At 36.9% G+C, this 27,497-nt stretch overlaps 1 protein-coding gene across 10 annotated transcripts in view; it reads left to right on the forward strand.

The window, feature by feature from the left end:
• Sema1a (semaphorin 1a) overlaps positions 1-27,497 on the forward strand; it is a 699,485-nt gene that overhangs the window by 482,753 nt on the left and 189,235 nt on the right. For all 10 annotated transcript variants that reach the window (XM_090377935.1, XM_090377936.1, XM_090377934.1 and 7 more), the window contains 2 exons: positions 13,841-13,988; positions 17,024-17,145. In XM_090377935.1, coding sequence (XP_090234061.1) covers positions 13,841-13,988; positions 17,024-17,145 — 270 coding nt within the window. The remainder of the gene's footprint in view (positions 1-13,840; positions 13,989-17,023; positions 17,146-27,497) is intronic.

Raw genomic sequence — 27,497 nt, forward strand, 5'->3', positions numbered from 1 at the left:
AAGCGGAATCTTCAGGTTGGCTTCATTTCTTAGATTGTATGTTCATCTGTGGTTATGAAAAAGGATCTGAATTGAGGGGGAAAGTCTGCTGTCTTCATAGCATTGTAAACAAGGATCGCCTCGGCTTTCTGCAGTAGCTGGTAGATGCTTAGGAGTCTCACTTCTTTGTATGTTTAACTAACCGATGCGTTCCAGGGAAGGCCCAAAATTGAACAAACGCATCGATTGAGAATGGAGTTGATTCTCGCAAGGTTTTCTTGGCTGGTGGTACCCCCATGAGATGATTCCATAGGTGGGGTGCGGCTGAATTAAAGAAAGGAATACTTGTCTGAGAAGAGAAGGAGACACCTAGGCAGAGGCCCTGGTGAGTATTCCCGCTAGTGATGAAGTTTTCTTTCGTAGGGTTATTTGTTTTGCCCAACTTGGCTTATCATCCAGCCAGATTCCGAGAAACTTGGTTTCATTCACCCCTTCAAGTTGTTTTTCTTTGTGTTATGTCTAAATCAATATTCAGTGGTTTGTTTTTCGTTCTAAACACCATATATTTTGATTTTTCTGGATTCAGTATAAGCTGATTCTTTTGAAGCCAATTATGCATCACAGAAAGCAAGGCAGAGATCTTGAGTTGAAGCTCATTAGGGGGTCTTTATCTGTGATTAGGATGGAAATATCATCGGCATACACTACTAGGTGAGAAGATGGAAGAAGAGAGAAATTCATCAATGTAAAGAACAAATAAGATAGGTCCAAGAAGTGAGCCTTGAGGTACTCCCTTGGAGAAATAACAGATGTTGGAGTATGATTGATTTGTTCTTATGACAAATGGCCGATCAGTAAGGTAGTCTTCAAGGAGAAGGTTAATTTTTCCTCTCAAGCCAAGATTGAGTTATGTAGAATATTATGGTTTATGCAGTCAAAAGCTTTGATAAGTCAAGAAACAGTGCTATAGCATAGTGACCCTTTTCAAGATTATCAATGATCCTTGAGCAGAAGTCAACAATTGCAAGATCAGTGGATATTTTAGAGCAATAAGCATACCGTTGATGGATGAGCTGATTTTATTCAAGAAAACCCACGAGTCTGCTATGAAGAATTTTTTCGAATAATTTTGCAAAAACAGTAGAGCTATTGGGCAAAAGTTGTTGATGGAGTTCCAAGTTTCCTTTTGGAACAGGGATGATTATTGGGATGACAACAGGGATGATGTTGCTGGATTAATATCAATTTATGATTCAAACTGAGGTTGTGGAACCCTGCTGTTAAGAAAGGCAGTAGCATGTTGACTTATGAAACCAATGGAATAGTTTCTGTAAGTGCTATTGTCAACATAAAAAAAAAAAAAAAAAAACCTCATGATACTACATAGCTCTTTTTCATTGTGCGCTAGACACTAATGGAACATATGAGGATTTCCATTTGAGCTGTATCAAATTTTATGCTTTCAGTAACTGTGAGCACAGTTTCTGAAGCAGGTGTTCACTCAGATCAGAAAAGCTTAGGAGCCTGTAGTACCTCCAAATTAACACTTGCACAAAGCTTTAGTGCTATAATATTGATGAATTTTGTTATTAATAGTTTTACTTTGCAATTTTACTTTGCAGGGCTGACCCTATGTTACATGCCAAGTAGATTAGTGGAGATGATAAGTAATAACATCCCAGGAATAAGCATTAAAGCAAACACTTAAAATAAAAATACCACTGTTAACAGCATGGTAATTCTCTAAACTTTTCTACTATGGAAATATGAATAAAATATAACTGGAGAAATGTAAACAGAAAACACCTCATTGCTGAAGTTGGATCCCTTTGCACAGTTTTTCAGGACCCTGAAAATCATAAGTTGATTCCTCCCATTGATATTAGGAGGCAAAGAACTGAATGTAAGGTCTTAAATTATGTATGGTTGATTCCAGTATGCTAGGTATTTGTTAGTGTTTCCTTAACCATTAGACTCAAATAATTCTGGGGGAAAAAAATTAGCATAATGATAACAAAGTTAGAAGACAAGAATAAAACTGATAGTTCAGTTTTATTCTTGAAAATTCAAAGAAAAATTTTTTTTTTTTTTGTTATCAAGAGGTTGTAAATCCTATTCCTGAGCAGTATGCTCTGCAATGATGTAGGTTTAAACACATTATGTACCACCTCCATTCCCCAAAGGACACTGTTTAATATTGGCATTCCATTTTTCTGAAGTGACAGGGTAACATTATTACCATTATAGAGGGTATGAAGCACTTTCACAAGTGCAGTATAGCTTAAGTAGCCATTGCACTTAAAACCCCATCAACAACAACAATCTACAAAAACAGATGGAAATTTGTTACAGCAATCAACCACCTACTGGCTAAAGGCAAACTTCCTTACATCTTTCTTGTCTCAATTGGAATTTGTCCTCTCAGACGATTATTCTGAGAGCAAGAGGAAGAATCCCATCAGCATTGAGCATGCTCAAACCATTCAACGCTTTATACACTTCAGTCAGATCACCTCGTAGGTGCCTAGTCTCCAGACACTAATTTGCAAAACTTAAGCCTTTCTTCGTAAGAGGAACCCTTTGTTCCATTCACTAATCTTGTTGCCCTTCTCTCTACTGATTGCAGCAGCTCTACATCCTGTAACTGCCATCAAAGGTAAAGGGAAGGTTTTTGTTTTTGTAAAGGTGACTACAGTGGTTTCAGACAGTTATTAAATTCTATACAGTGGGATGAACTGATGTTAAAAACAGCAAATTCTAAATGAGAAGCCTTCAAGAAATTAATCTTTGAATTTACTAGGCTTTTCATACCAAATAAGAAATACTGTTCAACATTTAGACCTAAATGGATGTCAGATGAACTTATGAGGCTTGTGGCACAGAAGAAAAATGCATGGGATGCATATAAATTATCCAGTGACACAGAAGCCAATGGCAGATATAAGTTAGTCTGTAATCAAGTCACAAAGGAGGTTAGGCAAGAGAAGGCTGATTACGAGAAATCCTTGGCAAAGGAAGCAAAGAAAAACAACAGACTTTACTTATTAGCATTAGTAGAGGCATACGATGCAAGAAAGCAAGGCACCTCCGTAGCCAAGTGGGAAGGAGCAGCAGTGCGTAGCACATGCTTCTTGATTAGACCGAGGTTTGAGCCCATCACCACCAAATACGGAGGATGCGGAAAGGTCAAGGGAATGACCACCGCATATTCCTGGAGCAATATGGCCTTAGTTGCTAGTAGTAGTAGTAGTGGCATGTGATGCAAGAAAGCAAATGTATGAGCTTATGCAGCATCAGCCAAAAATATCACACCATTCCCTCCAAATGCCTGTCCAGTTCCTCCTTAAATTTATTCAACCTATCAACTTCCACAACGACAGATCGAAGTTTGTTCCAGCAATTAACCACCCGCTGGCTAAAGGCAAATTTCCGCACATCTATTCTACATCTGTCCTTTTGTAATTTGAATTTATGCCCCCTTAGGTTCGTAATCTGAACAAGTGGAAGGATCCCATCAGAATTCAGCGTGCTCAATCCATTCAAGGCCTTATACACCTCAATCAGATCACCATGCAGGTGCTTAGTCTCCAGTCACTGCAATTTGCAGAACTTAAGCACCTCTTATTTGTAGAGAAAGTGTTCATGTGAGCGAAGAAGATTGCAACAGTTGGAGGAACAATACCTTGAAGATTTTGGAAGAATATGAGCGCGAGCAAGTCTTTAATGCTGACAAAATGGGTTTATTTTTTAAATGTTTACTGAATAGAACACTTGATTTTAAGGATGATAAATGTTTTGGCAGAAAAAGCAAAGAAAGAATCACTGAGCTAGTTGGAGCAAATATGACTGGAAGTTAAAAATTAAGACTTTTAGTGATCGGAATATCAAAATCCCAAGATGTTTTAGAGGCACAAAATCTTTGGAAGTTGACTACACCTCCAATAAAAAAGAATGGATTACGAGTGATATTTTTGAAGAATGGATATTAAAACTAGACAAGCGTATAAAAGAAAAATCGTGTTGGTAACTGATAACTGTCCGGCACATCCTGCCAGTATTTCTGCCAAATTAAAAGTGCAAGGTTGTAGTAGCAGTAGTAGTGGCATGTGATGCAAGAAGGCAAGTATATGAGCTTATGTAGCATCAGCTAAAAAAAAAAAAAAAAAAAATATCATACCATTCCCTCCAAATGCCTGTCCATTTCCTCCTTAAATTTATTCAATTCTTCAACTTCCACAGCAACAGATGGAAGTTTGTTCCAGCAATTAACCAGCCGCTGGCTAAAGGCAAATTTCCGCACATCTATTCTACATCTGTCTTTTCTTAATTTGAATTTATGCCCCCTTAGGTTCGTAATCTGAACAAGTGGAAGGATCCCATCAGAATTCAGTGTGCTGAACCCATTCAAGGCCTTATACACCTCAATCAGATCACTGTGCAGGTGCCTAGTCTCCAGCCACTGCAGTTTACAGAACTTAAGCCTCTCTTGATAAGAGGATCCCTTCATTCCCCTCACCAATCTTGTTGCCCTTCTCTGTACACGCTCAAGTAAATCTACATCCTTCCTAAAATGAGGCCTCCAGACCTGTAGGCAGTATTCAAGGCGTGGCCTGACCATTGCCTTATACAGAGGGATAATCACCTTTTCCCTGCTAGCAAAATTCCTATATATCATTGACAAAACAACATGACCTGCCCTGGCAGCCTGTCTGCATTGCTCAGAAATCTTCATATCTGCCTGCACAATTACTCCCAGGTCTTTTTCATTTTCTACCACCTTAAGTGTAGTACCACACAGTTGGTACGTTTCCCTGGGGTTACTTCTACCCATATGCAGTACTTTGCATTTGTCAAGGTTAAACTTCAGTTGCCACTTCTTAGCCCATCTGCCCAAATTATCTAGATCCTGTTGCAGTAGCACACTGCCATTACTGTCATTAACAACCCTGCCAACCTTTGTATCATCTGCAAACTTCGACATTAAGCCTGATATACCTTGATCAATATCATTGATAAATGTACAAAACAACAGTGGACCTAACACCGAACCCTGTGGGACTCCACTAATAACATTAGTCCAAGAAGAGCAGCACCCATTGATTACCACCCTCTGTCTTCTCCCACTTAACCATCCTTTTATCCATTGTAGCAACTTACCCTTAATACCATTCTGCTCCAATTTGTACAATAGTCTTCCATGCGCAACAGTGTCAAAAGCTTTCCTGAAATCCAAATATGATATCAAAATTATTTTTTGCATCCAGTTCCTTTGTAACCACATCATAATATCCTATCAAATTTGTCAGACAAGACTTTCCCTTAACAAACCCATGCTGTGTCTGAATTATTGCTGCAGTCTTGTCTAGATGATCCTGCAATGCATCTTTAACCAGCGACTCCATTATTTTACCCGGAACAGAAGTTAAACTAACTGGTCTGTAATTACTCGTGTCGCCCTTCGATTCCCCTTTGTGAATTGGGGATACATTTGCACAACTCCAGTCCGTGGGAACCTCAGTGAGTCCAAGGATGCTCTCATAATTATGGCTAAGGGTTTGCTTAGTTGCTTTGCCACCTCCTTTAATATAACTGGATAGATCCCATCCACCCCAGGTGCTTTTCTTACGTTTAACTTCAACAATTTCTCTTCCACTTTGCTCTCAGTTATTACAAAGTCATTAAGTATCTTGCTATGATTTGATAGCCTTCTGCCATTTTCAAACCTTAATAATTCCTCACGTGTGAATGTAGATGAAAAATACTCATTCAGTTTGTTTGCTATCTGAGCAGGTTCATCAACAGTCGAACCATCAATGTCAAGTGGACCAATCAGATTCATCCCCTTCCTTTTAGATTTTATATAAGTAAAGAAAGCCTTGCTGTTTTTCTTAGCATCTTTTGCCAAGGATTTCTCGTAATCTGCCTCCGCCTGCCGAACCTCCTTTGTGACCTGACCACAGACTAACTTATCTGCCATAGGCTTTTGAGTTGCTTGATAATTTATATGCATCCCATGCATTTTTCTTCTCTGTTACGAGTCTCATTAGTTCATTTGACAACCATTTAGGCCTAAACCTTGAACAATATTTCTTAATAGGTATGAAACTTTTAGTAGCTTCCACGATTAATTCCTTGAATGCTTCCCACTTAGAATTTACTATTGGTAACATCATCAGTTGATCCCACTGTACAGAATTTAAAATCTGTCGGAGACCATTGTACTCACCTTTACGGAAGCAAAAACCCTTTCCTTTACCCCTGATGGTAATTAAATCTTTAAGTAAATCCCACATCAGTACACTGTGATCACTGCCACCTAGTGGTTCTTTTATCTGCAAATTCCTAATACATGAATGATCACTGCTGATAACCAGATCAAGAGTATTACTTTCTCTGGTTGCCTCTCGAACATGCTGCTGCAGAAAACAATCATCCAATAAATCCACAAAAGTCTGACTATTGTGCGAGTGCCCAAACCACAAGTTCCAGTCAATATCTGGGAAATTAAAATCCCCCATTATAAGACATTCCGATTTACTAGCCCACTCTATTTCTCTGTACAATTGTTCATTGTACTCATTCAAGTCATTAGGGCTATAACACACTCCTACTCTTATTTTTGCTTTCGCAGTGCTTATGTCACACCAAACTGACTCAACAGTGCGCTGTTCATCTATATCAACTGGATGCACTTTTGATTTTATGTTTTTCTTTATTAACAGCATAACACCTCCTCCCTTCCTATCCTGTCTATCCTTTCTGTACACATTGTACTTCCCAAATTCCAGTTTGGCATGCTTTATATCTGTGTGACACCACGTCTCTGATATCCCAACAATATCCGCCTTTGATGTCTTGACCAACACATCAAATTTATTTACTATACTTCTAGCATTGGTATACATGCAAGTATACATGCACCTATTCTTATTCTTAGTTACTCTAACACATCCCATATACCTACCTGTTTCACGATGACTGCCATCCGTCCCTGAAATCCCCAACATCCCTTGCTGCAGGTCGCACAACTTCTAATAGAAGTTGTGCAAGTATCACCTTCACCTCTGCCTACGGCTACTGTTAAACTATTAGTTCTTGTATCCCCCCAAGCTATCAGTTTTCCGACCCACCTAACACTGCCTCGATAGCATCAGCAAATATTCTTGCACCCTTTCTATTTAAGTGTATCCCATCCCTGTAGAAGCAGTCTCTCCTGTTAACAAGTACAGTCCAGGCTGAAAAAAATTCTATCCCTTGACCCTTGCACAATCTTTCCAGGGCCGAATTGATCGATAAGGCTCTCATCATATACTCCCTCCTATCGTGTCTGGGCAGAATTGCAGACACTTTCAAATTCAACCCTAATTCACGGCTTTTTTTCATCAGTGACCTGTACTTGTTAAGTAATTCTGTCGGTCTCCTACTCTTAATATCATTAGTGCCAACGTGTACAACTATATCACCTTTTGTGCCCCTAAAATATATATGCTCTACAACGTCGTCAACCTTTGCCCCTGGCAGACGTACCCTGGTCCTGTTCCACCTATCCTTTTTACAATAGTCACCAACAACTACTAGTTCCTGTGGGACTAGCACATTGTGCCTTGGGGGTTTTGTTTGATGACCAAGTGCAAGCTCTGGCGTTGATGTGGGCAGCTGAGAGCCCGATGGGCCCCTCAATTTAGATCTTTCAAGGGCATCCACCCTGTCCTTCAAACTCTCATATAGGCCCATAACATCGCTGAATTGTCGCCTGATTTCCTTACACTCCTTACATCGTGCACACACAAAGACATCCCCCATGGCAATATCATGTTCCGTTCCAGATAGTTCGGCAAACATTTCACAAGTTTCACATTTTTTTTTAGGCTGTGATACATTGGAAAATCTCCCCCCTCAGTTCTCCCCCGAATCACAGCACTCCTGCCACTTTGTGCCCGTTGCTTTGCTGCTCTAGTTTGGGGCATGATATTTTAAATTAATAAGATCAATAAATTAAATTAATTAAATGTCAATACTACGCTATCTAATAGAAACAGTGAAGCATATTACTATTTCTATAATTATACGTTAGAGCTACCTAGCTACCTCAATTAAAAATTTGAATTCCCTATCACTATATACAAAAACAATGCCTGCAAGATTAGAACGAAATAATGCTCCTAAAAACCAAATAACAAACAGACACAAACAGCAAGAAAGCAAGCTTATGCAGCATCAGCCAAAAAAAAACTGCACTCTCATTTCACCACTCTGTTCATTCAAATACCTGTCCAGCTCAGCCTTAAATTTATTTAAACTATCAACTTCCACAACAAAAGATGGTAGTCTGTTCCACCAATCAACCACCTGCTGGCTAAAGGCAAACTTCCACACATCTATCCTACAACTGTCTTTCCTTAATTTTAATTTTTTTCCCTCTCAGGTGATTATTCTGAGCAAGAGGAAGAGTCCCATCAGCGTTGAGCATGCTCAAACCATTCAAGGCTTTATATACCTCAATCAGATCACCTCGCAGGTGCCTAGTCTCCAGACACTGTAATCTGCAAAACTTAAGCCCTTTCTTTGTAAGAGCAACCCTTCACATTCACTAATCTTGTTGCCCTTCTCTGTACTCGTTCAAACAACTCTATATCCTTCTTAAAATGAGGCCTCCAGACCTGTATACAGTGCTTAAGGTGTGTCCTGACCATTGCTTTATACAAGTTGATAATCACCTTATATAAGGCATTGATGTGGGCAGCTGAGAGCTTGATGGGGGCCCCTCAATTTAAATACTTTGAGCGCATCCACTCTGTTCTTCAAGCTCTCATATAGGCCCATAAAGCTGAGTTCGTGCCTGATTTTCTTAATCTCTATCTAAATTCAAAATAAACCAGGGAGCTTGACTAGGCCTATAAGCTACTTATAGAAAATAATTTAATATAACAAGCCAATAAAATGGCTAAATATAATCAAAAACTTGGTGTTCGCTGGAGCTGCAAAATCTTGTCCAACACGTGGATGGGATACCCTTACCAATACTAAGTAATAACCTACAAAATCTCTAGGTCCAAATTAAGCTAAGTATTGTAACTAGGAATATAAAGCTACTTCTAGAAAATAAATTAATATGCCAATTTAAGTCAATAAAACTGCAAAAATTTAAGAAAAACTTCTATATTAGCTGGAGCCGTAAAAACATCGCCTGCACGGAGCCTGTTACCACAGAGTAATATGTTACAGGTTTCAATGTAGACTACAACAGTACACCACATGTGCTGTTGTAGTCTAAAAAGGTAAAGTGTAGCCATTATCAACCCACTGCAGGATGGAAGCCTCCTCAACAATTCATGCTGAGGGAAGCGGACCATAATCTACCACGCTGGTCCAGTGCGGGTTGGCAGATAGACCGTATTCAGCAGTCAGGGGTTTGAACCCCGGTCTACTCAAAGAGCGTGTGCTACTGCACTCCCGCTCCTGAACACTCGGCTATGGACACGCCTCGCATTATTCTCTTATGTACAATCATTTTATGGTATTAGTTTGAAGCTAATTAACAATGTCTTTCAGTAAGGTGCCAAAGAGATACAACATAAAATTACAGAAGACACATGTTAGATTTTCTATGTAAAGATAAACAGCAAGGAGTTCTTTACTTATGTAAACTCTAGAAGGAAGGGGATGAATCAGATTGGTCCACTTGATATTGATGGTTCAACTGGTCATGATCCTGCTCGGGTAGCTAACAAACTAAATCAATATTTTGCATCTACATTCACACATGAGGAGTTATTCAGGAAGGGGAATGCCATAGATGAAGTAAACAGTGGCAGTGAGCTAGATGATCTTGTAATAATTGAGAGTAAAGTGGAGGAGAAATTGTTGAAGATAAATACAAGAAAGGCACCTGGGGTGGATGGGATCTATCCAGTTATATTAAAGGAGGCAGCAAAGGAAGTAAGAAATCCATTAGCCATAATTATGAGATCTTCCTTGGACTCAGGGGAGGTACCCACAGACTGGAGATGTGCAAATGTAACTCCAATTCACAAAGGAGGAATAAAGGCTGACAAGTAATTATAGACATGTGAGGTTTAACTTCTGTTCCAGGAAAATTAATGGAGGCACTGGTTAAAGAAGCACTGCAGGATCATCTAGACAAGAATTCAGTTATAGCTCAGACACACCATGGTTTTGTTAAGGGAAGGTCTTGCCTGACCAACTTGATTGGATACTATGATGTAGTCACAAAAGAATTGGATGCAGGGAATAAATTTGATATTATATATTTGTATCTTAGAAAGGCTTTTGATACTGTTGCACATGGAAGACTGCTGCACAAATTGGAACAGTGTGGCATTGGTGGCAAATTTTTGCTATGGATAAAGGGATGGTTGAGTGGCAGAAGACAGAGTGGTAATTAATGGACACTGCTCATCGTGGACTAATGTTATTAGTGGATTCCCTCAGGGTTCAGTATTGGGTCCATTATTGTTTTCTGTATTTATAAATGATATTGATGATGGTATATCAAGCTTAATGTCCAAGTTTGCAGATGATACGAAGGTTGGCAGTGTTGTCAAGGATACTACTGACACCATGCTGCTGCAACAAGATCTGGAAAGGTTGAGCAGATGGGCTGAGAGGTGGCAAATGAAGTTTAACATTGACAAACGTAAAGTACTACATATGGGAAACAGCAACCCCAGAGCAACGTATCAACTCTGTGGTACTACACTGACAGTGGTAGAGAATGAAAAGGACCTGGGGGTAATTGTGCAGGCAGATATGAAGTTCTCTGAGCAGTGCAGACAGGCTGCAAGAGTAGCTCATGGTGTCTTATCAATGATATACAGTAATTTTTCTAGCAGGGATAGGGAGGTGATTATTCCCTTGTATAAGGCAATGGTCAGGCTGCACCTTGAGTACTGTATACAGATCTGGAGGCCTCATTTCAAGAAAGATGTAGAGCTGCTGGAACGAGTACAGAGAAGGGCAACAAGGTTAGTGAACGGAAAGAAGGGTTGCCCTTACGAGGAAAGGCTTAAGTTTTGCAAATTACAGTGTCTGGAGACTAGGCACCGGCAAGGCAATCTGACAGAGGTGTACAAAGCCTTGAATGGTTTGAGCATGTTCAATGCTGATGGGATTCTTCCTCTTGCTCAGGATAATCACCTGAGAGGGCATAAATTCAAATTGAGGAAAGACAGATGTAGGATAGATGTGCAGAAATTAGCCTTTAGCCAGGGGGTAGTTGGTTGGTGGAACAGACTTCCATCCCTTGTTGTGGAAGTTGATAGCCTAAATAAATTTAAGGCTCAGCTGAACAGGTATTTCGGAAGAACGGAGGAGTGAAGTGCAAGGGGTTTTTTTTTTTTTTTTGGCTGATGCTGCATAAGCGTGCTTTCTTGCATCATATGCTTATGCTAATGTATTGTAAAATCTGAAAAGGTAATAGGTTTGCTCTCTACCATATGTAGATGATTTTCCCCCTTTCAATTTTGAACATTAGGAAATGCAATGTCAATCGTGCATTTGCAAACAATTAGACATAATAACAGTGCCCTTGTCATCTTATTTGTGTGCCATAAAGGGAGATGAATGCCTGCCTGGTGGATGAATACTTGGTAGACATTATCTAGAGAGGTGTGCTTAAAATAAGATATTATTTAAACAATATCAAGTCGATATGCTATTAAAGTGAAAAAAAAATCGAAGCATGTGTGTACATGTTGGCTTGCTTTAATTAAATGAGAAATTAGAATCTGTTGAAAGAACAGGGGCAGCCTTTGACAAGTCTATTTATATTTAAGTTGTGAGAAAAGCCAAATCAGCATTTTGAGTTATCGAACTGAAAAGTACAACCAGTCAGTGGTGAGTTGCACTTACTCCTATCCAGACTTTTTGTGATCCAAAGAAAGTTTTGAAAGAAGAGAAATTAATGAATTCCCCATGAAAAAAAGAACTGAGTCAAACTTCTAGGGAATGCAATCCCAAACAGGCCAAGGAAGCTGTTAACTCTAAGCATGTTATCCCACTCATGCTGAAAGTCTGTACACTTTCCTTTCCCCTGGCTTAAACAAACCAGAAGAGAGGAACATGTACAGCTTGCTTGTTTCTTTTAAATGTGATGCCAATATTTGGAAATCCAAACAGCTCTTCTGTCCTATGTACAGTGTATCCACGTACTGAGGTCATTACCCTCAGTTCCATTGGCTGATATTATAAACAAATTTATTTTACCTGTAGTTTTCAAATACTTCACTTCCATTTTGTAAGTTTATTATTAAAGCAGAATAAACTAGGAGGATGATTCTGATTTGGTCATAAGCATTTCTGTGCCAAGTTCATGGAGAATCTAAAAAAAAAAAATTATTTTGCTCAGTGAGAAAATACTGTATTGCTGTTTATTACTACATAGTGTACAAGTTCCCATTGAAAAATGTTTTTATAAATGTGAAGTATCACATTTAATCGATTGGCAGGGCATTTTCAAATTTGAAATATTTTGTGGTCAAGTTTCAAGTATACCTCAGTGTCACTAAAGATAAAGAAGTAGATGAAGGTAGATGCTTTGCAGCATCAGTTTTGTCAATTTCAGAGTGAAACCCAGCCAGATGCTATTAAGAAAGAATAATGGTATTTTTTGGGGAACTGACAAGTGTACAAGTAAGGTTGAAATACAACAAATTATGCAGTTATGCTTGTCATTTTAGCATATCCTCATTTCAATGGTAAGTGTGAGAGAATATTCTGCTGGGCGAGGAAAATCAGAAACTGAAGCCTGATTTCTTTTCGATGAAGCTTTGGAAATGCCTCTGGCTGCCAAGTCTAGACAGTTATGATTTAAATTTTGACTCGACATGTGATGAGGGAAAAATCTGCAGCAACGTCTTTCTCGAAGTACCAAAATCAGTGGATGTGCAGTAGAAAATTCAAACAGAAATGAACAGCCAGAGAGATCCTAGGTAAATGAATGTTTGGTAGTATACTGTACTTATAAACACTTCCATGTGTTTGTTGTCATTGAAATTTAATTTCTAGTGCAGTTTAGACTTCATAAAAATTCTGTTGTGTGTGTGAAAAATATCCTTTCATTTTGCAACAAATACCTTTTTTGGCAGGGAAAAAAAACCCTTTCAACAAACACCTATTGGCCGAAAAATTTCCTTTTTTTCTTCCTGCATAAAAATGCCAACTCTCCAATGGTTTAAAGAGTCAAATCTGCAGCTATGTTAATGTGATCCCTTTTTGATTGTCCTATTTAATCCTTATAAAACGTACTTACATTAGCATGGCGGCACCTCCGTAGCCAGGTGGGAAGGAGCAGCAGTGAGTACCACATGCTTCTTGATTAGACCTGGGTTCGAGCCCATCACCACCAAATACGGAGGATGGGGAAAGGTCAGGGAATGACCACTGCATATTCTGGAGCAATATGGCCTTAGTTGCTAATGCTCCTAAAAACCAAACAACAACATTAGCATGGCAAGCTCTTTGAGATGATATTTTCATGGCATTATGAATAAAGCAATTTGGTAATTTCAGTTTTCAATTGATTTTCATTTGTTTTAACTCTTTGGAGGGAAAACTAATGCATGTTTTTAAATGAAGTATTGTTTTTCTTTTTTTTTATTTTGAAGCTTAAACAATAATACATTTCTACATTTCATTGAACAACAATGCTGCAAGGCAATGTTTAGTGGGAAAGATTGTTTAATTCCAGATTTAAGTTACATAAATTCCCAAATTAAATTTTTGGATAAAAACATCTTTGTTGAATAAAACTGAATAGATTTTTTTAAAGAAAATTTTCTATTTTTATTTTATTTTTTTATTTTGCCAACCATGTAAGTCCTATTCACATATACTATTACAGAAATAGCATCAGTGGATCAGCAGTATGTGCATACCGATTGGAGGATGTCATTAGAACTTTTGATGGTCCTTTCAAAGGCCAAGAAGACATTAATTCAAATTGGCTCTCTGTTCCAAACGCTAAAGTTCCAGAACCTCGTCCTGGACAGGTGATTGTAATAATTGTAGACTAATTTATGATAATATACTCTTCCTGTTTTGATCTTAGATCTAACGCTTAAATACTCTTAAGTAGAATTGAAGCAGTAAATATACAGTTTTGCCATAAATACTGCTATGAATGAAAGTTTTTCTTAAGAACCACCATAAAAGAAACATATCGTTAGTTTGTTTATTGATCTATTAATAAATAATATGCAGCAGCTGTTCAGCTAAATGATAACTAGATTGCTATAGTTGGGCTTGTTGTTTAATCTAATTAAAAGTTTGTTTGTGCCCACCAGATTTGAAGCCATTTATCTTTACAAGGTCTCTGTATTATCATTTTATAATTTGTAAGATACGAAGAAGTGAACTATATTTTCATAGTTGGATCTTTGGCAGCTTTGTCTGCTAGTTCATTCCCTGAGATATCAAAATGTCCTGGAATCCAGCAGAAAGTTTTGAGTTTTTGTTCAAAAATCCATAAGAGAGCTCAAATTTGTTAATGTGTAGAAGAGTAGGGGTTTTTTTTTTTTTTTTTTTTAAGCCTGATACCATACTATGGCAGTAGTTATATATTTGGGCTGTGACTATGTTTGCATGTTCTAAAGCTAGCTTAATGGCATATAGGTCAGCAATATATATACTACATTCTATCCATAGGGAGATATCATTGTACAATATATTAGATACTGCTGCTGCATCCACAACAGTATCTGTTTGGGCAATCAGTGTAATTTGATAATCAGAATGAGCAGTTGAAATGGCTGCAAGTGGTTGGATGTTGCAGGTGGCTAATGAATTTTTCCCCCAACAATCAAAGTAAATCATTACAGCAAGCTATTTTTATGGACCATGGTGGATCTAGCTGTTCTATTTCTTAATGAATTTTGTTAAGTTGAATGTTCCAAGTCTTCGTCAGATTTTATATTATTCTAGTAGGTTTGTTTTCATTTGGCTAACTTTCATAAAATTGTAGCAGTGCTGGATCAGAGGTAATTCTAGCCAGGATGTAATGGTAGGCTCTGAATTTTAGCTGCTTAGCTGAGTAGTACAGTTTTCCTCTTGAGATGTAGTGGGAGGTTCATTTTCTTCAGTATAAGGACTTTGTGTTGGAGAGGCTCCCAAAGCAATTCTCAGTAGGTATATATTAAGATTTGGGTTGTGACTATGTTATTTGCATGTTCTAAAGCTAGTCTAATGGCATATAGTTCAGCAATATATATATACTTCATGTTACGGAAATACTTTTAAGAATGTTTAATTTTTTTAAGCATAAGCTACTTAAATTCTGATGTGTGCTGAAAATGTGAGTTGGCTATCTAGAAATAACCTAAAAATCTGATAGTTAGTTTTTGGAATTAGTTGACTTTTTAACCATAATCTGGTTCAGGATGCATTCCGGCATTCTTACAGAAGTGGATAATGGCTGATTTCTGTTCTGAGAGGCAATAGCCATAACGTGTCATCCAATATGTTTTGTTTATTGAAGCCTGAATTTGTCTTTCTATGGTGTGCCTATTTTGAGAATGACTGAAGATTGTGAGATAATCAGCATAAAAATACACTTCAACTGTCTTTGAGAATCTTGTAATAATTTATTTAATTGGCAGAAATTAGTAGTTTTACCAAGGGCATGTATTAAACATACACATCACTCAACTATATTTACTAATATGTGAGTCGACTCCTCAGTTCGTACATTGTGATACACAGCTTACGGTTAAACACAACTGTGTTGACTGCAGTTAATGCTATGATGCATGAAGAGTACAACTACAATCTATAATTAATTTACAGCAGTCATTATATTAAAACATTTAATAGGAAACAAATCAAATCTTGACTGACCTTTTCAATTATTTAAAACAGATCCAGTTATATCATAAGTTCTGTTATATTACATTTTTCTTCATGAACTGGCTTGGCTCCTAGTCCTAGCAGCCCTTTTTTTCGTTAAAGAGCCATACCAACCAGCCAACCAACATTTTGTTGTAGATTAAGATTTCGTTGTGATTTATTAAAATGGAACCAAAGTTATGTTGCTTCCAACCTCCACATGGTTAACTTCTAAACTAACTGAACAGAATTCTTGGGAATTATAATTTGATCCTTGACTCAAAATTAACTGGTTATGTATTACACTAACCTGATTCAAAATCAGGGTTAGGTCAGTGAAACTGTATGGACTGAACTGTTTTTTAGTGATGTTAGAAGATAGTTTATATCTGGTAGGGAAGAGACCCACTCTTTTGGAATGAAAGTTTGAAATTAAAAAACTGTTCCATGGTTTTTGTTTGTAATATTATTTTCAGTTTCATATATTAATTCTGTAAATTTTTTTTTATTTTTGCTTCTATTTGAATGGTGAGTGGTCTTCAAATAACTTTTAATAGAAAGGTTATTAAATATTTCTTTGGATTAGGATAACTAAAATTTAGTTTTTCAGTTTTGGATATGAACATAACCTGGAAAAGTATATGGAGATAGCCTAGAGGCCATTATTCTTTCAAGCAAATTAATTTTTTCTGAAGTGGTTGTTGAAATGCTATGGGTTTTGTTGGTCAACAGGATCCTGTAGGTTTTCTCTGAGCAGATGAGAACATTGGCAGTATTTTTCTTAAACTGCTTCTTTGTAAGTCAAATGGTCAATAAAACAAAGCAGTGGCAGATGCTGCTGCTGTTCCTTTGTTTTATTGACCCGTTGACTTTCCATTATGTTTTAAAAATCTTTTTTATTAGAGAGGTAACAATGTATATTAAAATATATAATTTATGCTAAATCTGTTATCGTTTTTTTATTTTTTTCTTTAAAGAACCTCTCCAAATGAATTTTAATAAAACGCTTATTAAATATCTGTTTGGCTTACAATAACTAAAATGGATTAACCGTACAATTTAGAACTGAACTATAATAAATATAAGGACTTTTCTTTAGCTGAATTTCAGTTTTAATCTAACTGTGTTATGTTTAAATTTCTGTTATTTAGCATTTTCAGACTGTGCACATGTTAAAAGCTGCAATTTTTCTTTTACATTCTAGTGTGTAAATGATTCTCGCACCTTGCCAGAGGTCACTGTTAATTTTATTAAAGATCATACTCTGATGGATCAGGCAGTGCCTACATTCTGGGATGCTCCTGTTGTTTTGCACCCTATCTCCAGGTATGTTATTTTAAAATTGAAAAACAAACAAACGATTTGCTTCTGGAATTTAATTTGATCATTTTATAAATCATGGATGGGGGTGTTAAAATGGAAACATTTAACCATGTTAATTCAAGAGATTTCTTGGTCAAAATTTTGGGGCAAAAAGCCCCAATCTACTGAAAAATTACAGACATACAAGTTACTGCAATGCATAATTTTTGTACGTAGTAAGTTAACTGAAGTTAATTACATGGCATTTTTTCTTTAAATCCATATTGTGAATGTCTTCACAAGTTCCTATTAGGTTAAAATGTTTTTTTTTTGTTTAAAGAATCTCATCACCAATCTGGATGGTGGCATATCCACTTAGAATAAGTAATGCTTACCCAATAGAGAAAACTATTGTTACTTATTCTTAGTAGATATGACCACCATTCAGATGGCCTTTTCAGGGCTATTTGTCCCTTAATCAAGAGATTTCTTGCTAAACTTTTTAGCTGAATAAATCAGTTCATATTTAGATGCTAACAGAAATTTTGCAAAAAATACTTTAACATGCATTATGGCTTTCCTACCAAATCATTCCTTTCCTCTCATTATAACCTTGCAGTGAATGTGCAAAAACAACTACCAATCGTCACAAAGTTTTACTGTTCTCTATATTCACAAAGTCATACAAATTTAAACCATTACATGACTTGATTTCTACCCTCCAAGGGAGTAAAGAAGTGATTGGCTAAGTCTTCCCCCTCCCAAAGTGTTTTTTTTTTTTTTTTATGGCAGGTGCATGGAAGACAGTTGAACAAAATCATAAGTTATGTTATAGCCGTCACTGGAGCTTTTGAAAGGAAAGCTGTAACACCATCTATATAGTTTCCAAATTTCTGTTAATATCTAATTCCAAATTATTTTGGTTAGGAGGTTTTGGAGTAAATTTACTTTAGTGTAAATACATATACTGTTGCCAAATCAGCAATTCCTGCTAATAATTGTTGCCTGTCAGTCCCCTGTACAGACTACAGGCAAATAATACACCAAAAGATACACCCCCAATGGCAGGATTCATGGAGTAGACAGACTACAAATAAATTACGTCAGATAAAACGTGTAATTGAACCATGGCAGTGTACTCTGCACAGGAATCATAAGGAGGAAGTTGTTCTTGCTCAGACCAGCATAGGACACAGTTATCTGACACATTCTTTCTTGCTGAGTGCTGATGACCCTCCTATGTGTGAGTCCTGTGATACAGTTTTATCCCTGAAACATTTTAATCAAATGCCCAGATCTTAATAATATGTGTTGTCCCGTTTTTAACCATCTAACTGAGCTGTATACACTCAGATTTTATTCGTCAATGACAAGGTGTCTGTCAGCTCTTTTTAGTTTTTTATAACTTACTGATTTATATACATGTATATAAAATAAGCTTTATATTTTTAGAATACATACTGCCTTTTAAACTTAATATTTTGATCTGGTAACCTCTTTTAAAGTTATCAGAATCTATTTTTACCTTGCTCTTGGCGTATAATAGCCACTGCTGCTAATGTGCCAGAAAAATTCCAATCCAATCCATACATGGAGCAATGTTATGAAATTTGGTACTAACTTGCTGCAGTTCCAAATCCTTAACCAAAATGGCCTGAACAGAAACCAAATGAAAGATCTCCTCAGCAATATCTCAAATGGTCATCTATCAATTTGATTGAGTGATGTGCACACTTCATTGAAGTGTTCACATCATTACTGGATGTTGACAGGGTGCAGCGTCTTTCTTCGTATTCAAGTGAAAAATTTTCATCGGAAACCCTTTAAAAACCACTTAGTCTTTTTCATCATTTTATTATCTCTGTGCTGTAGCAAGTATTTTGTGTGATTCAAAGGCTGACTCCTCAAGTCTATAGAAAAATTTAATGTACACATGTTCGAACTTCATTATTTTAAATGCATGTGAAAAATGAAAAGAGGTATTCCCTCAAAGTAGACTTCTGATAGAATGGTGCTAACGATTGAATTTGTTGTTTGCAGGCTCAAATGTTGTAACCTTATTTGCAATCTTTAAGCTACTGCTGCCTTTAAGAAAAATTGTTCACTGAAATTTTTTATCCGGCATTTTAGTGCACTGGAACAATATACTGAAACTCAGAAAAATCTGAATAACTGGGTTGTCTGGTCGTCCTGCTTTAACTGCATTTTACCAAGTCATCAGTATGTTTCTACTGAATGTGCTTAGTCTCCAATGAGATCACCTGTTTAAGCAGAATTGCCATTAGAACACCGTCGCTGCTGTCTTAGGTCAATGCCAGTCAGTAATCCTTGCTCAAAGAACAAGTATTAACTGTAAAATAAATACCTCGGACTTTTTTAGAACACTAATCATGTTTCATTACACCCACTGGTGTCACCAATATGCCAGAAAGAAACATTCGAAAAATTCCAGGTGTTGGACCAACAATCATGCTTCTCTATGACCTGAACAGGGCCAAAGCAAATGATATTCTGGCAGCTGTGCTGTTCCTTAAAAGAACTGAAGCAGGCTCCTTCTGTCCAGAAAATAAGCCACCTGTTGTAGATCTTGTCAAAATGGGAAATGGAAGGTGATAGACTTTACCACCCCTTCCAACTCATTTTGTTGTTGTGTAGGCACATTATCCTCAGTGGAGAAAATTGTTGTTAGAGAACTCCGCAAAATCTCTTAAATCATGTTTCTCAACTGGAAGCTAGAACTTAAGATCCTTTACGTGATTCAGGACATTTTTATCCTAGGCCTTGCAGTCCCATATCATCTCTACTGTTAACTCCCAATTTCAGACCACTGCAAAGCAGTCATTTTGTTCCCACCTATCCCTGTGACCAAACAAACAGCAGTGAAAATGAGGCGAAATCACCATACAGTTTTGAAAAGGATAAGCAATATCAGAAATGAGACAGCTTGAACATTAGCCACCCGAAAAAAGGTGTTTTAAATCTCAAAAATGTGGTCACTCCCAGACAGTCTGTAGAGGGGTAGCAATCTGTCCTCTCCACATCTCCAAGCAACATGAACACACTGACTGTCATTCAAACAACGAATTGTCCAAATTACCATGGTGAACACTGTTCCAAGGATAGTGACCAGTGGTAAGGAAAAGAGAAAATCCAAAAAAATCAGATTATACTTGAAATAAATCAACATCACAGATGGAGCTAGAAATAAAACACTACACAATCCATAGAAAAGACCATATACCTTCAAACTCCTCATGTAGGTCTAGCAATTGCAACTCATTCTCTGATATTGCCAAGCATATTTCACTGCAAACATTGTTAGAGCAATTGCATTCCATATAATTGTTAGTATTGATTTGGTATGTTATGGCTTAAGCTGCAAATGTGCTATTAAAAATGCAATCATCGAACAAGTCATTGTTAGTATTGCTTTTAACAGTTATCTTATCTCCCACTAAATAAATATTATTTATATCAGTACCTGGATGGTCAGATTAGTCAGCTATTACCTCCTGTTTGCATACTAGGTGACTTAGTGGACATTGTTCAGTTTGTGCAAGTGAACACAGTTTTTTGAAAAACTGCTTTGATATACAACAGAACCTGGTGTTAAATATTGGTATTCAGACCTCTGCAGCATATCTAAAAAAAAAAAAAAAAAAAAAAAACCCTATGTACAGGAACCTTTTGTGAAACAATTTCCACCAGGTTTTTTATTTTATTTTTGTTGTAAATGTCTTCAGATATTTTCTGCCATTTGGTGTTAGAAATGGCTGTTAGTCCAGCTTTATTTTTGGGTGTAAACAAGTCTCTCTCCTCAAATGCATCTCATTCAATTTATTCAAAACGTTCTCTATGGGATTAAGGCCAAGACTGGGGTAACCAGTTTAAATATGTCTGTGCTCACGTCCTCAAACCAGTCTGTTGCAACACATGCAGCCTGACATGATCCATTGTCTTGCTCATACAGGTATAAGCCTTCCTTGACATGCTGCTACAGTATAGGTAATGCATTATTAACTGGTACATTTAGATAGACTTTGGTATTCATGGCTTTGTTGTTCAAAACAACCAATTTTCCTGGTCAAAACTATGAAATGCAGCTCCAGACCATCATACTACATCTACCAAACTTCATTGGATAATACAATACTACAGGTATCTTTCTCCAGGCATCTGCCACACCCAGTTTTATGACCATTAGAGTAGTAGATCCTGTACCATGACGTGTTACTTCAAAGCATAGCTTTCTATTTGTCTCTTGTCCAAGAACAGTAGGCCTTACACCTAGCTATATGGTGTTTGGCACTAGTGATTATTATCTTGTGGATAGATACGATATGTAACAGGCGCCTCCATAGCCAGGTGGGAAGGAGCAGCAGTGTGTAGCACATGCTTCTTGATTAGACCGGCGTTCAAGCCCGTTACCACCAAATACAGAGGATGCGGAAAGCTCAGGGAATGACCACCGCATATCCCGGAGCAATATGGCCTTAGTTGCTAATGCTCCTAAAAACCAAATAACAAACAATATGTAACATGGTAACACATCATGTGGTACTTACTTGTGCTGACATGAGACCCAATTGTCTGAGGGTTTGTGTGTGTTGCAACATAAACCTGAATTTTGAGTGGATGTTTTTTTGCACGGTACTCTTGCTACATTCAGCCAGCTTCAGAGGGTTTTCTGGATCATTTGTTTTAGCACCAGTCTGATTGTATTTGCTGATCACATCACCAGCTGTAATTTTTATTTATTAAACTTTGCAGTCCCAGCCAGCTTCTCTGGCAACCCTGCCACCTATACAGAATACTGTACAAATGCTTTATATAATACATATAATATAGTACAATAAGACAAATTAATACAATACATATGCATATGGGTATTTGTTCACCACAAAATCACATCATATAAGGGAGATGTCAATGTCATTAAAGTTCTTGTACCCCAAGTAGATGCACCAGTTCCAGATGAAATAAGGAACGCATCATAAAAAAGATGCACCATCTAATGGAGTCACTGCAAAACAAGCATATGTGCCACATACAGATAATAAATAATATAAGGAATGCATCACAAGGAGATGCGCCTACTAGTCGGTCAGCGCAGTGGATTGCACACACAATTTGGGGAATAGAAGGCATTGACGGTCCCAGCTGCACACCTGGGACCTTCAATGCCATTGAATTGTGTGCAGAGAGATTGCTTATGTAGCACCCTATTATCATTCTTTTATCACAATCTTATTACTTTCTCAAAGACCTATGAGCATACTTATAGTTGTCTGACACTTGGTAGGATGTGACCAACTATCAATGGAGGGGTGTCCAGATGCTAATGGTAGGGCAGTGTATGTGCATTTACCTATAGGGACAAGCTCAGTTGTTGTCCATTTATCCTTTATCCATTAATTAACATGTTTGCTGCTACCTATATTTGAGTGACCCTGTTCTGTGTGCTGTAATTTTTGGAAATTGAGAAATAACCATATACCAAAAATTCATAAATGAAGATTGAAAAATAAGTCTGGTATTCACAGCTAAAAGCGAACACTTACTTTTGGGCTGAGCTGTAAATGGGAACAAAACTCAGTTTTATCGAAAGGTTATTCTCTGCACATAAACTAACCTTAACACCTACAAAAAATAAAGATGTGTACCAAGCTATAAACAAAATGAATTGTTGATGCTAATAGCCCAAAGTTCAGTAGTGTGTTGACAGATTTGAGCAGTTCATTTCGTGTGCTTTTACTTTTGCACCACTCAAATTGACTGCTTAAGAATGACTGCCTATATGCATCATGGGACAGCATTTGGGGTACCACTGAATATTTGTCTGACACAACAAACATTTTAATTGGAGATTCCATGATTATGCATTAAATGGTCACCACTCTGCCAAATTTCAACATGCTCTCTGGATCATAATGAAAGTGGTCAGTGGAAATTTCACGATGGATATTGGGCTAGATACAGACAACTTGCAGTCTTTTACAAGAAATATCTACTTGCATTCTCAGTAGATGCAGCAGTGAATCATCTCAAATCAGATATTAAATGCCACAGAATCTGCCATTCTAAAAGCATCGCAGATTCAACTTTCAACCAAAACTCTGGAACTACGGTAGCACAAGCACATGGAAAAAACATATGGAACTTATTTTGTAAGCTCATTGCAACAGTGAACCTAATTCAGTGCAAAGCAAATTTAGAGCAAATGATAGATGCATAAGGGAGAGTGAAAAAAAATCAAGGAAAAGATTTGCTTTTAGTCACAGGAAATACCGATATTTGAATAGCACAGAACAGAATACAGAATTTGTCAATTTCCCCTCATATTAATCCACTATTGACCTGGAATGGAAAAGATATTGCCAATCCAAAATACATTGCTGATGTATTGGCAATGTCTTCATTCACATCAGTATTTCAGAGAGACTAAAAGCATAAGCGGAAAGAACAATGTTATTAAACAGAAGGTATGGTGTTTTAACACTACTAGTGAAGCAACATATAATCAATCTTTCACAACAAATGAATTGTAAACATGCATCTCAAATGGCATTTTTCTTCCATCATGCTTAAGTATGACAGTTATTTTGTAGTATCTATTACAAGATATTGCTGATAGCTTTGTTCTTAAAACTTGTACAGTGCTTCAATCAAATTTAGACAGCAACAGGGAGAGAAATAAATCATCAAAACCATTTCAAATGTTCAATATCACAGTAGCTGGTGTGCCCATAAACTAACAAAAACCAACCTCGGTAGCAGTTGTACTCAGAATGTTGATATTATATATGTGTAGTTGCAAACCCTTGCTTTACTAAGGGGAACTTAATTGTTGATGCAATAGACATTTTTTTCTTAAAAATGTGCTGCAATCTACCATCTCAAGAAGTTCATTGCACATAGTTAAAAAGGTTAATCAACACAAAAATGTTGTTTATAAATTTTAAAATTAAATTCAATTCGGAATTCTTATTTTAAATTTATGCGTTTAATTTATGTGACATTCGTTTCTTAATGTCATCTGCCAAGCTTTCAAAATCGGGGATATACTATTTAACCTCAGGGGCTCACATTTTGTGAATATGGGCTTGGTACACCCAGGATCCTGAGCTGGATATCATCATTCTTCTCTTTCTTGGTGATTCCCTTCTACTTCTGTAAGAGTAGAGCGATTCTTCATTTTTTTTTTTTTTTTTTTTTTTTTTTGTTTCAAATACGAAAAGCCCGATTGACATAGATATGTGAAACCAAAACAGGAATTTAAAAAATCACTGCATTTTTTTCAGCAAACATTTCCAAAAGTCTTTATGATTGATGACCCGGCTTTTAGGAAGATATTGTTACGCAATGCAATAATTTCATTTTCAATTAATATTTTCTTTGTGTGAAAAATCTCAGCTTTTTTTTTTTTTCTGCAATTTGTTTCGTACCTAAGTCGACCTTAAATGGACAAGAAATATATTGAACAATGTCTTCAGTTGTTTTAAAATCACTGTATCTGGTTTCAAAATCATCCACAACTTTCTCAATTTCAGAAACATTTCTCACTATTATATTCAAAAACAAGATATATTTGCAAATGATAGAATTTTTTTTTCTTTGAGATCCTTAGCCATTACCAAAAATTTATTTATATGCAGAAATACTATGAATCATGTCACCCACATTTTTATTTTTTCCTTGTAATTCCAAATTCAGATCACTGAATTTACCAGTAAAATCTGCCAAAAAGTCAGATCACACTACCACACCGTATCTTGCATCTGCTAATAATCATCTCCCCTTTGATCAACAAATTTTTTAATTTCATTCAGCAAATTTCGAAATCTGTAGAAACTTACTCCAGCCCAGCCACCTCACATCTGTGCGTAATATCAGATCTGGTTCATTTTCATCGAGGTGCATTTTAAACAGTCTCCTTTTAAGAGATTGTCCTCTGATGGAATTCACAATTTTGAAAGCTATGTCGATAATACTTTTAGTATTTAATCTTTTGCTGGCTAACACTTTTTGGTGGATGATACAGTGGTAACTCAATCTGGGAATCCATCATCCTTTTGGCACAATGCGATGAATCCATTAAGATGCCCCGTCATTCCTTTAGCTCCATCTGTTATTGATACGAGCTTAAATAGTGGCAATTTAATTTTTACAATATAATGTTTGAATGCGTTAAATATATCAAGACCTCTAGTTCTTTCTTTTAACGAAACCACAACCAGCAGTTCTTCTCTAGTGGCAGAATCATCAAAAAACATAAGAATAACAACGAGCAGTTGAGCTATATCACTGACATCTGTAGATTCACCCAGTTGTAAAGAAAAGGACACACACTTGGCAATATGAGCACGCAATTGTTTGGCTCACATTTTTACTCATTTTTTTGATGCATCGCATCACAGTATTTCAAGATAATTGCAGATTTTGAAGGGCACTTTCAATTCCATTTTTGTTCCTAAAATTTTCAAAAAGAGAATCTGTTATTTCTAAAAAATGAGTCTTTGATGAATTAACCATCAGAAAATGGTTTGCACTTTTTTGCAAGAAATTACTCACTTTAAATGATGCTACAGTTATTGCTTTAAATTGTAAATTAGGTGTCACGAAGAAATTTTGTTGTGCGAATAATCTGGATTTAAGTTCTTTTTAATTTATTTTTTCTAAGGTTGCTATTAGGAGAAAAATTTGATTGGTATTTACCATGGAGTGCTTTGAAGTGCCTTTCTAAATTTCCTTTTTTGGGTATAGCCATGGAAGCATTGAAAATCAAATAACATTTTTCTTTTATCATTACAAAAAAGTGTTCTAGTTCCCACTCTTGATGAAAATGATACGTTTTACTCTTTTCCGTAGTATTCATTTTAAATCTGAGGGTATTAAATTAACGTATAAGCACTGTCCAGTTATTAATATTAAGTAAGCCAAATAAGAATTCGACACATATGCTATGCTATGCTCTTCTCAATGTAAATGCGTGAATTTTCACTAAACAAGCCTAGCAGCTGTGCGGCGACAAGATTGGTCACGTGATTCAACGGATTTGTAATAAGCGTATGCAATGGGGCATATAATATTTAGATTTTGATTAATCTATTTTTTATATATATTTGAAATTCGTCGTGATTGACCGAAATTAAAGCCGCAATCAACTGGTTGGCCACTCCTGATATATTTGGATCTTAGAAAGGCTTTTGATACTATTGCACATGGAAGACTGCTTCACAAATTGGAGCAGTGTGGCATTTGAGGCAAATTGCTGCTATGGATAAAGGGATGGTTGAGTGGGAGAAGACAATTGTTTTCTGTATTTATAAATGATATTGATGATGGTATATCAGGCTTAATGTCCAAGTTTGCAGACGATACAAAGGTTGGCAGGGTTATTAAGGACACTAATGACAGTATGCTGCTTCAACTTATATCTGGAAAGGTTGAGCAGATAGGCTGAGAGGTGGCAAATGAAGTTTAACTTCGACAAATGTAAAGTACTACATATGGGAAACAGTAACCCCAGAGCAATGTATCAACTCTGTGGTACTACACTGACAGTGGTAGAGAATGAAAAGGACCTGGGGGTAATTGTGCAGGCAGATATGAAGTTTTCTGAGCAGTGCAAATGGTTTGGAAGGAGTAGCTCATGGTGTCTTGTCAATGATATGCAGGGATAAGGAGGTGATTATCCTCTCGTGTAAGGCAATGGTCAGACCACACCTTGAGTACTGTATACAGGTCTGGAGGCCTCATTTTAAGAAGGATGTAGAATTGTTAGAACGAGTACAGAGAAGGGCAACAAGATTAGTGAATGGAATGAAGGGTTGCTCTTATGAAGAAATGCTTAGGTTTTGCAGATTACAGTATCTGGAAACTAGGCACCTGGGAGGTGATCTGATTGAGGTGTATAAAGCCTTGAATGGTTTGAGCTTGCTCAGTGCTGATGGGATTCTTCCTCTTGCTCAGAATAATCACCTGAGAGGGCATAAATTCAAATTGAGGAAAGACATTTGTAGGATAGATGTGTGGAAGTTTGCCTTTAGCCAACGGGTGGTTAATTGGTGGAACAGACTTCCATCTTTTTTTGTGGAAGTTGATGCCTTAAATAAATTTAAGGCTGAGGACAGGTATTCGAACAAGAATAGAGGTGAAATGGGTGCAGGTTTTTTTTTGTTTTGTTTTGGCTGACCCTGCGTAAGCTTGCCTTTCTTGCATCGTATGCCTCTGCTAATAAGTAAAGAAGTCTTTGTTGTTTTTCTTTGCTTCCTTTGCTAAGGATTTCTTGTAATCAGCCTTCGCTTGCCTAGTCTCCTTTGTGATTTGATTACAGACTATCTTATATCTGCTGTATGCTTCTGTGTCACCAGATA

This window comes from Mastigoproctus giganteus, chromosome 7 (genome assembly GCF_048544385.1).
Source record: "Mastigoproctus giganteus isolate SK-2022 chromosome 7, ASM4854438v1, whole genome shotgun sequence".
NCBI classification, from domain to species: Eukaryota; Metazoa; Arthropoda; class Arachnida; order Uropygi; family Thelyphonidae; genus Mastigoproctus; species Mastigoproctus giganteus.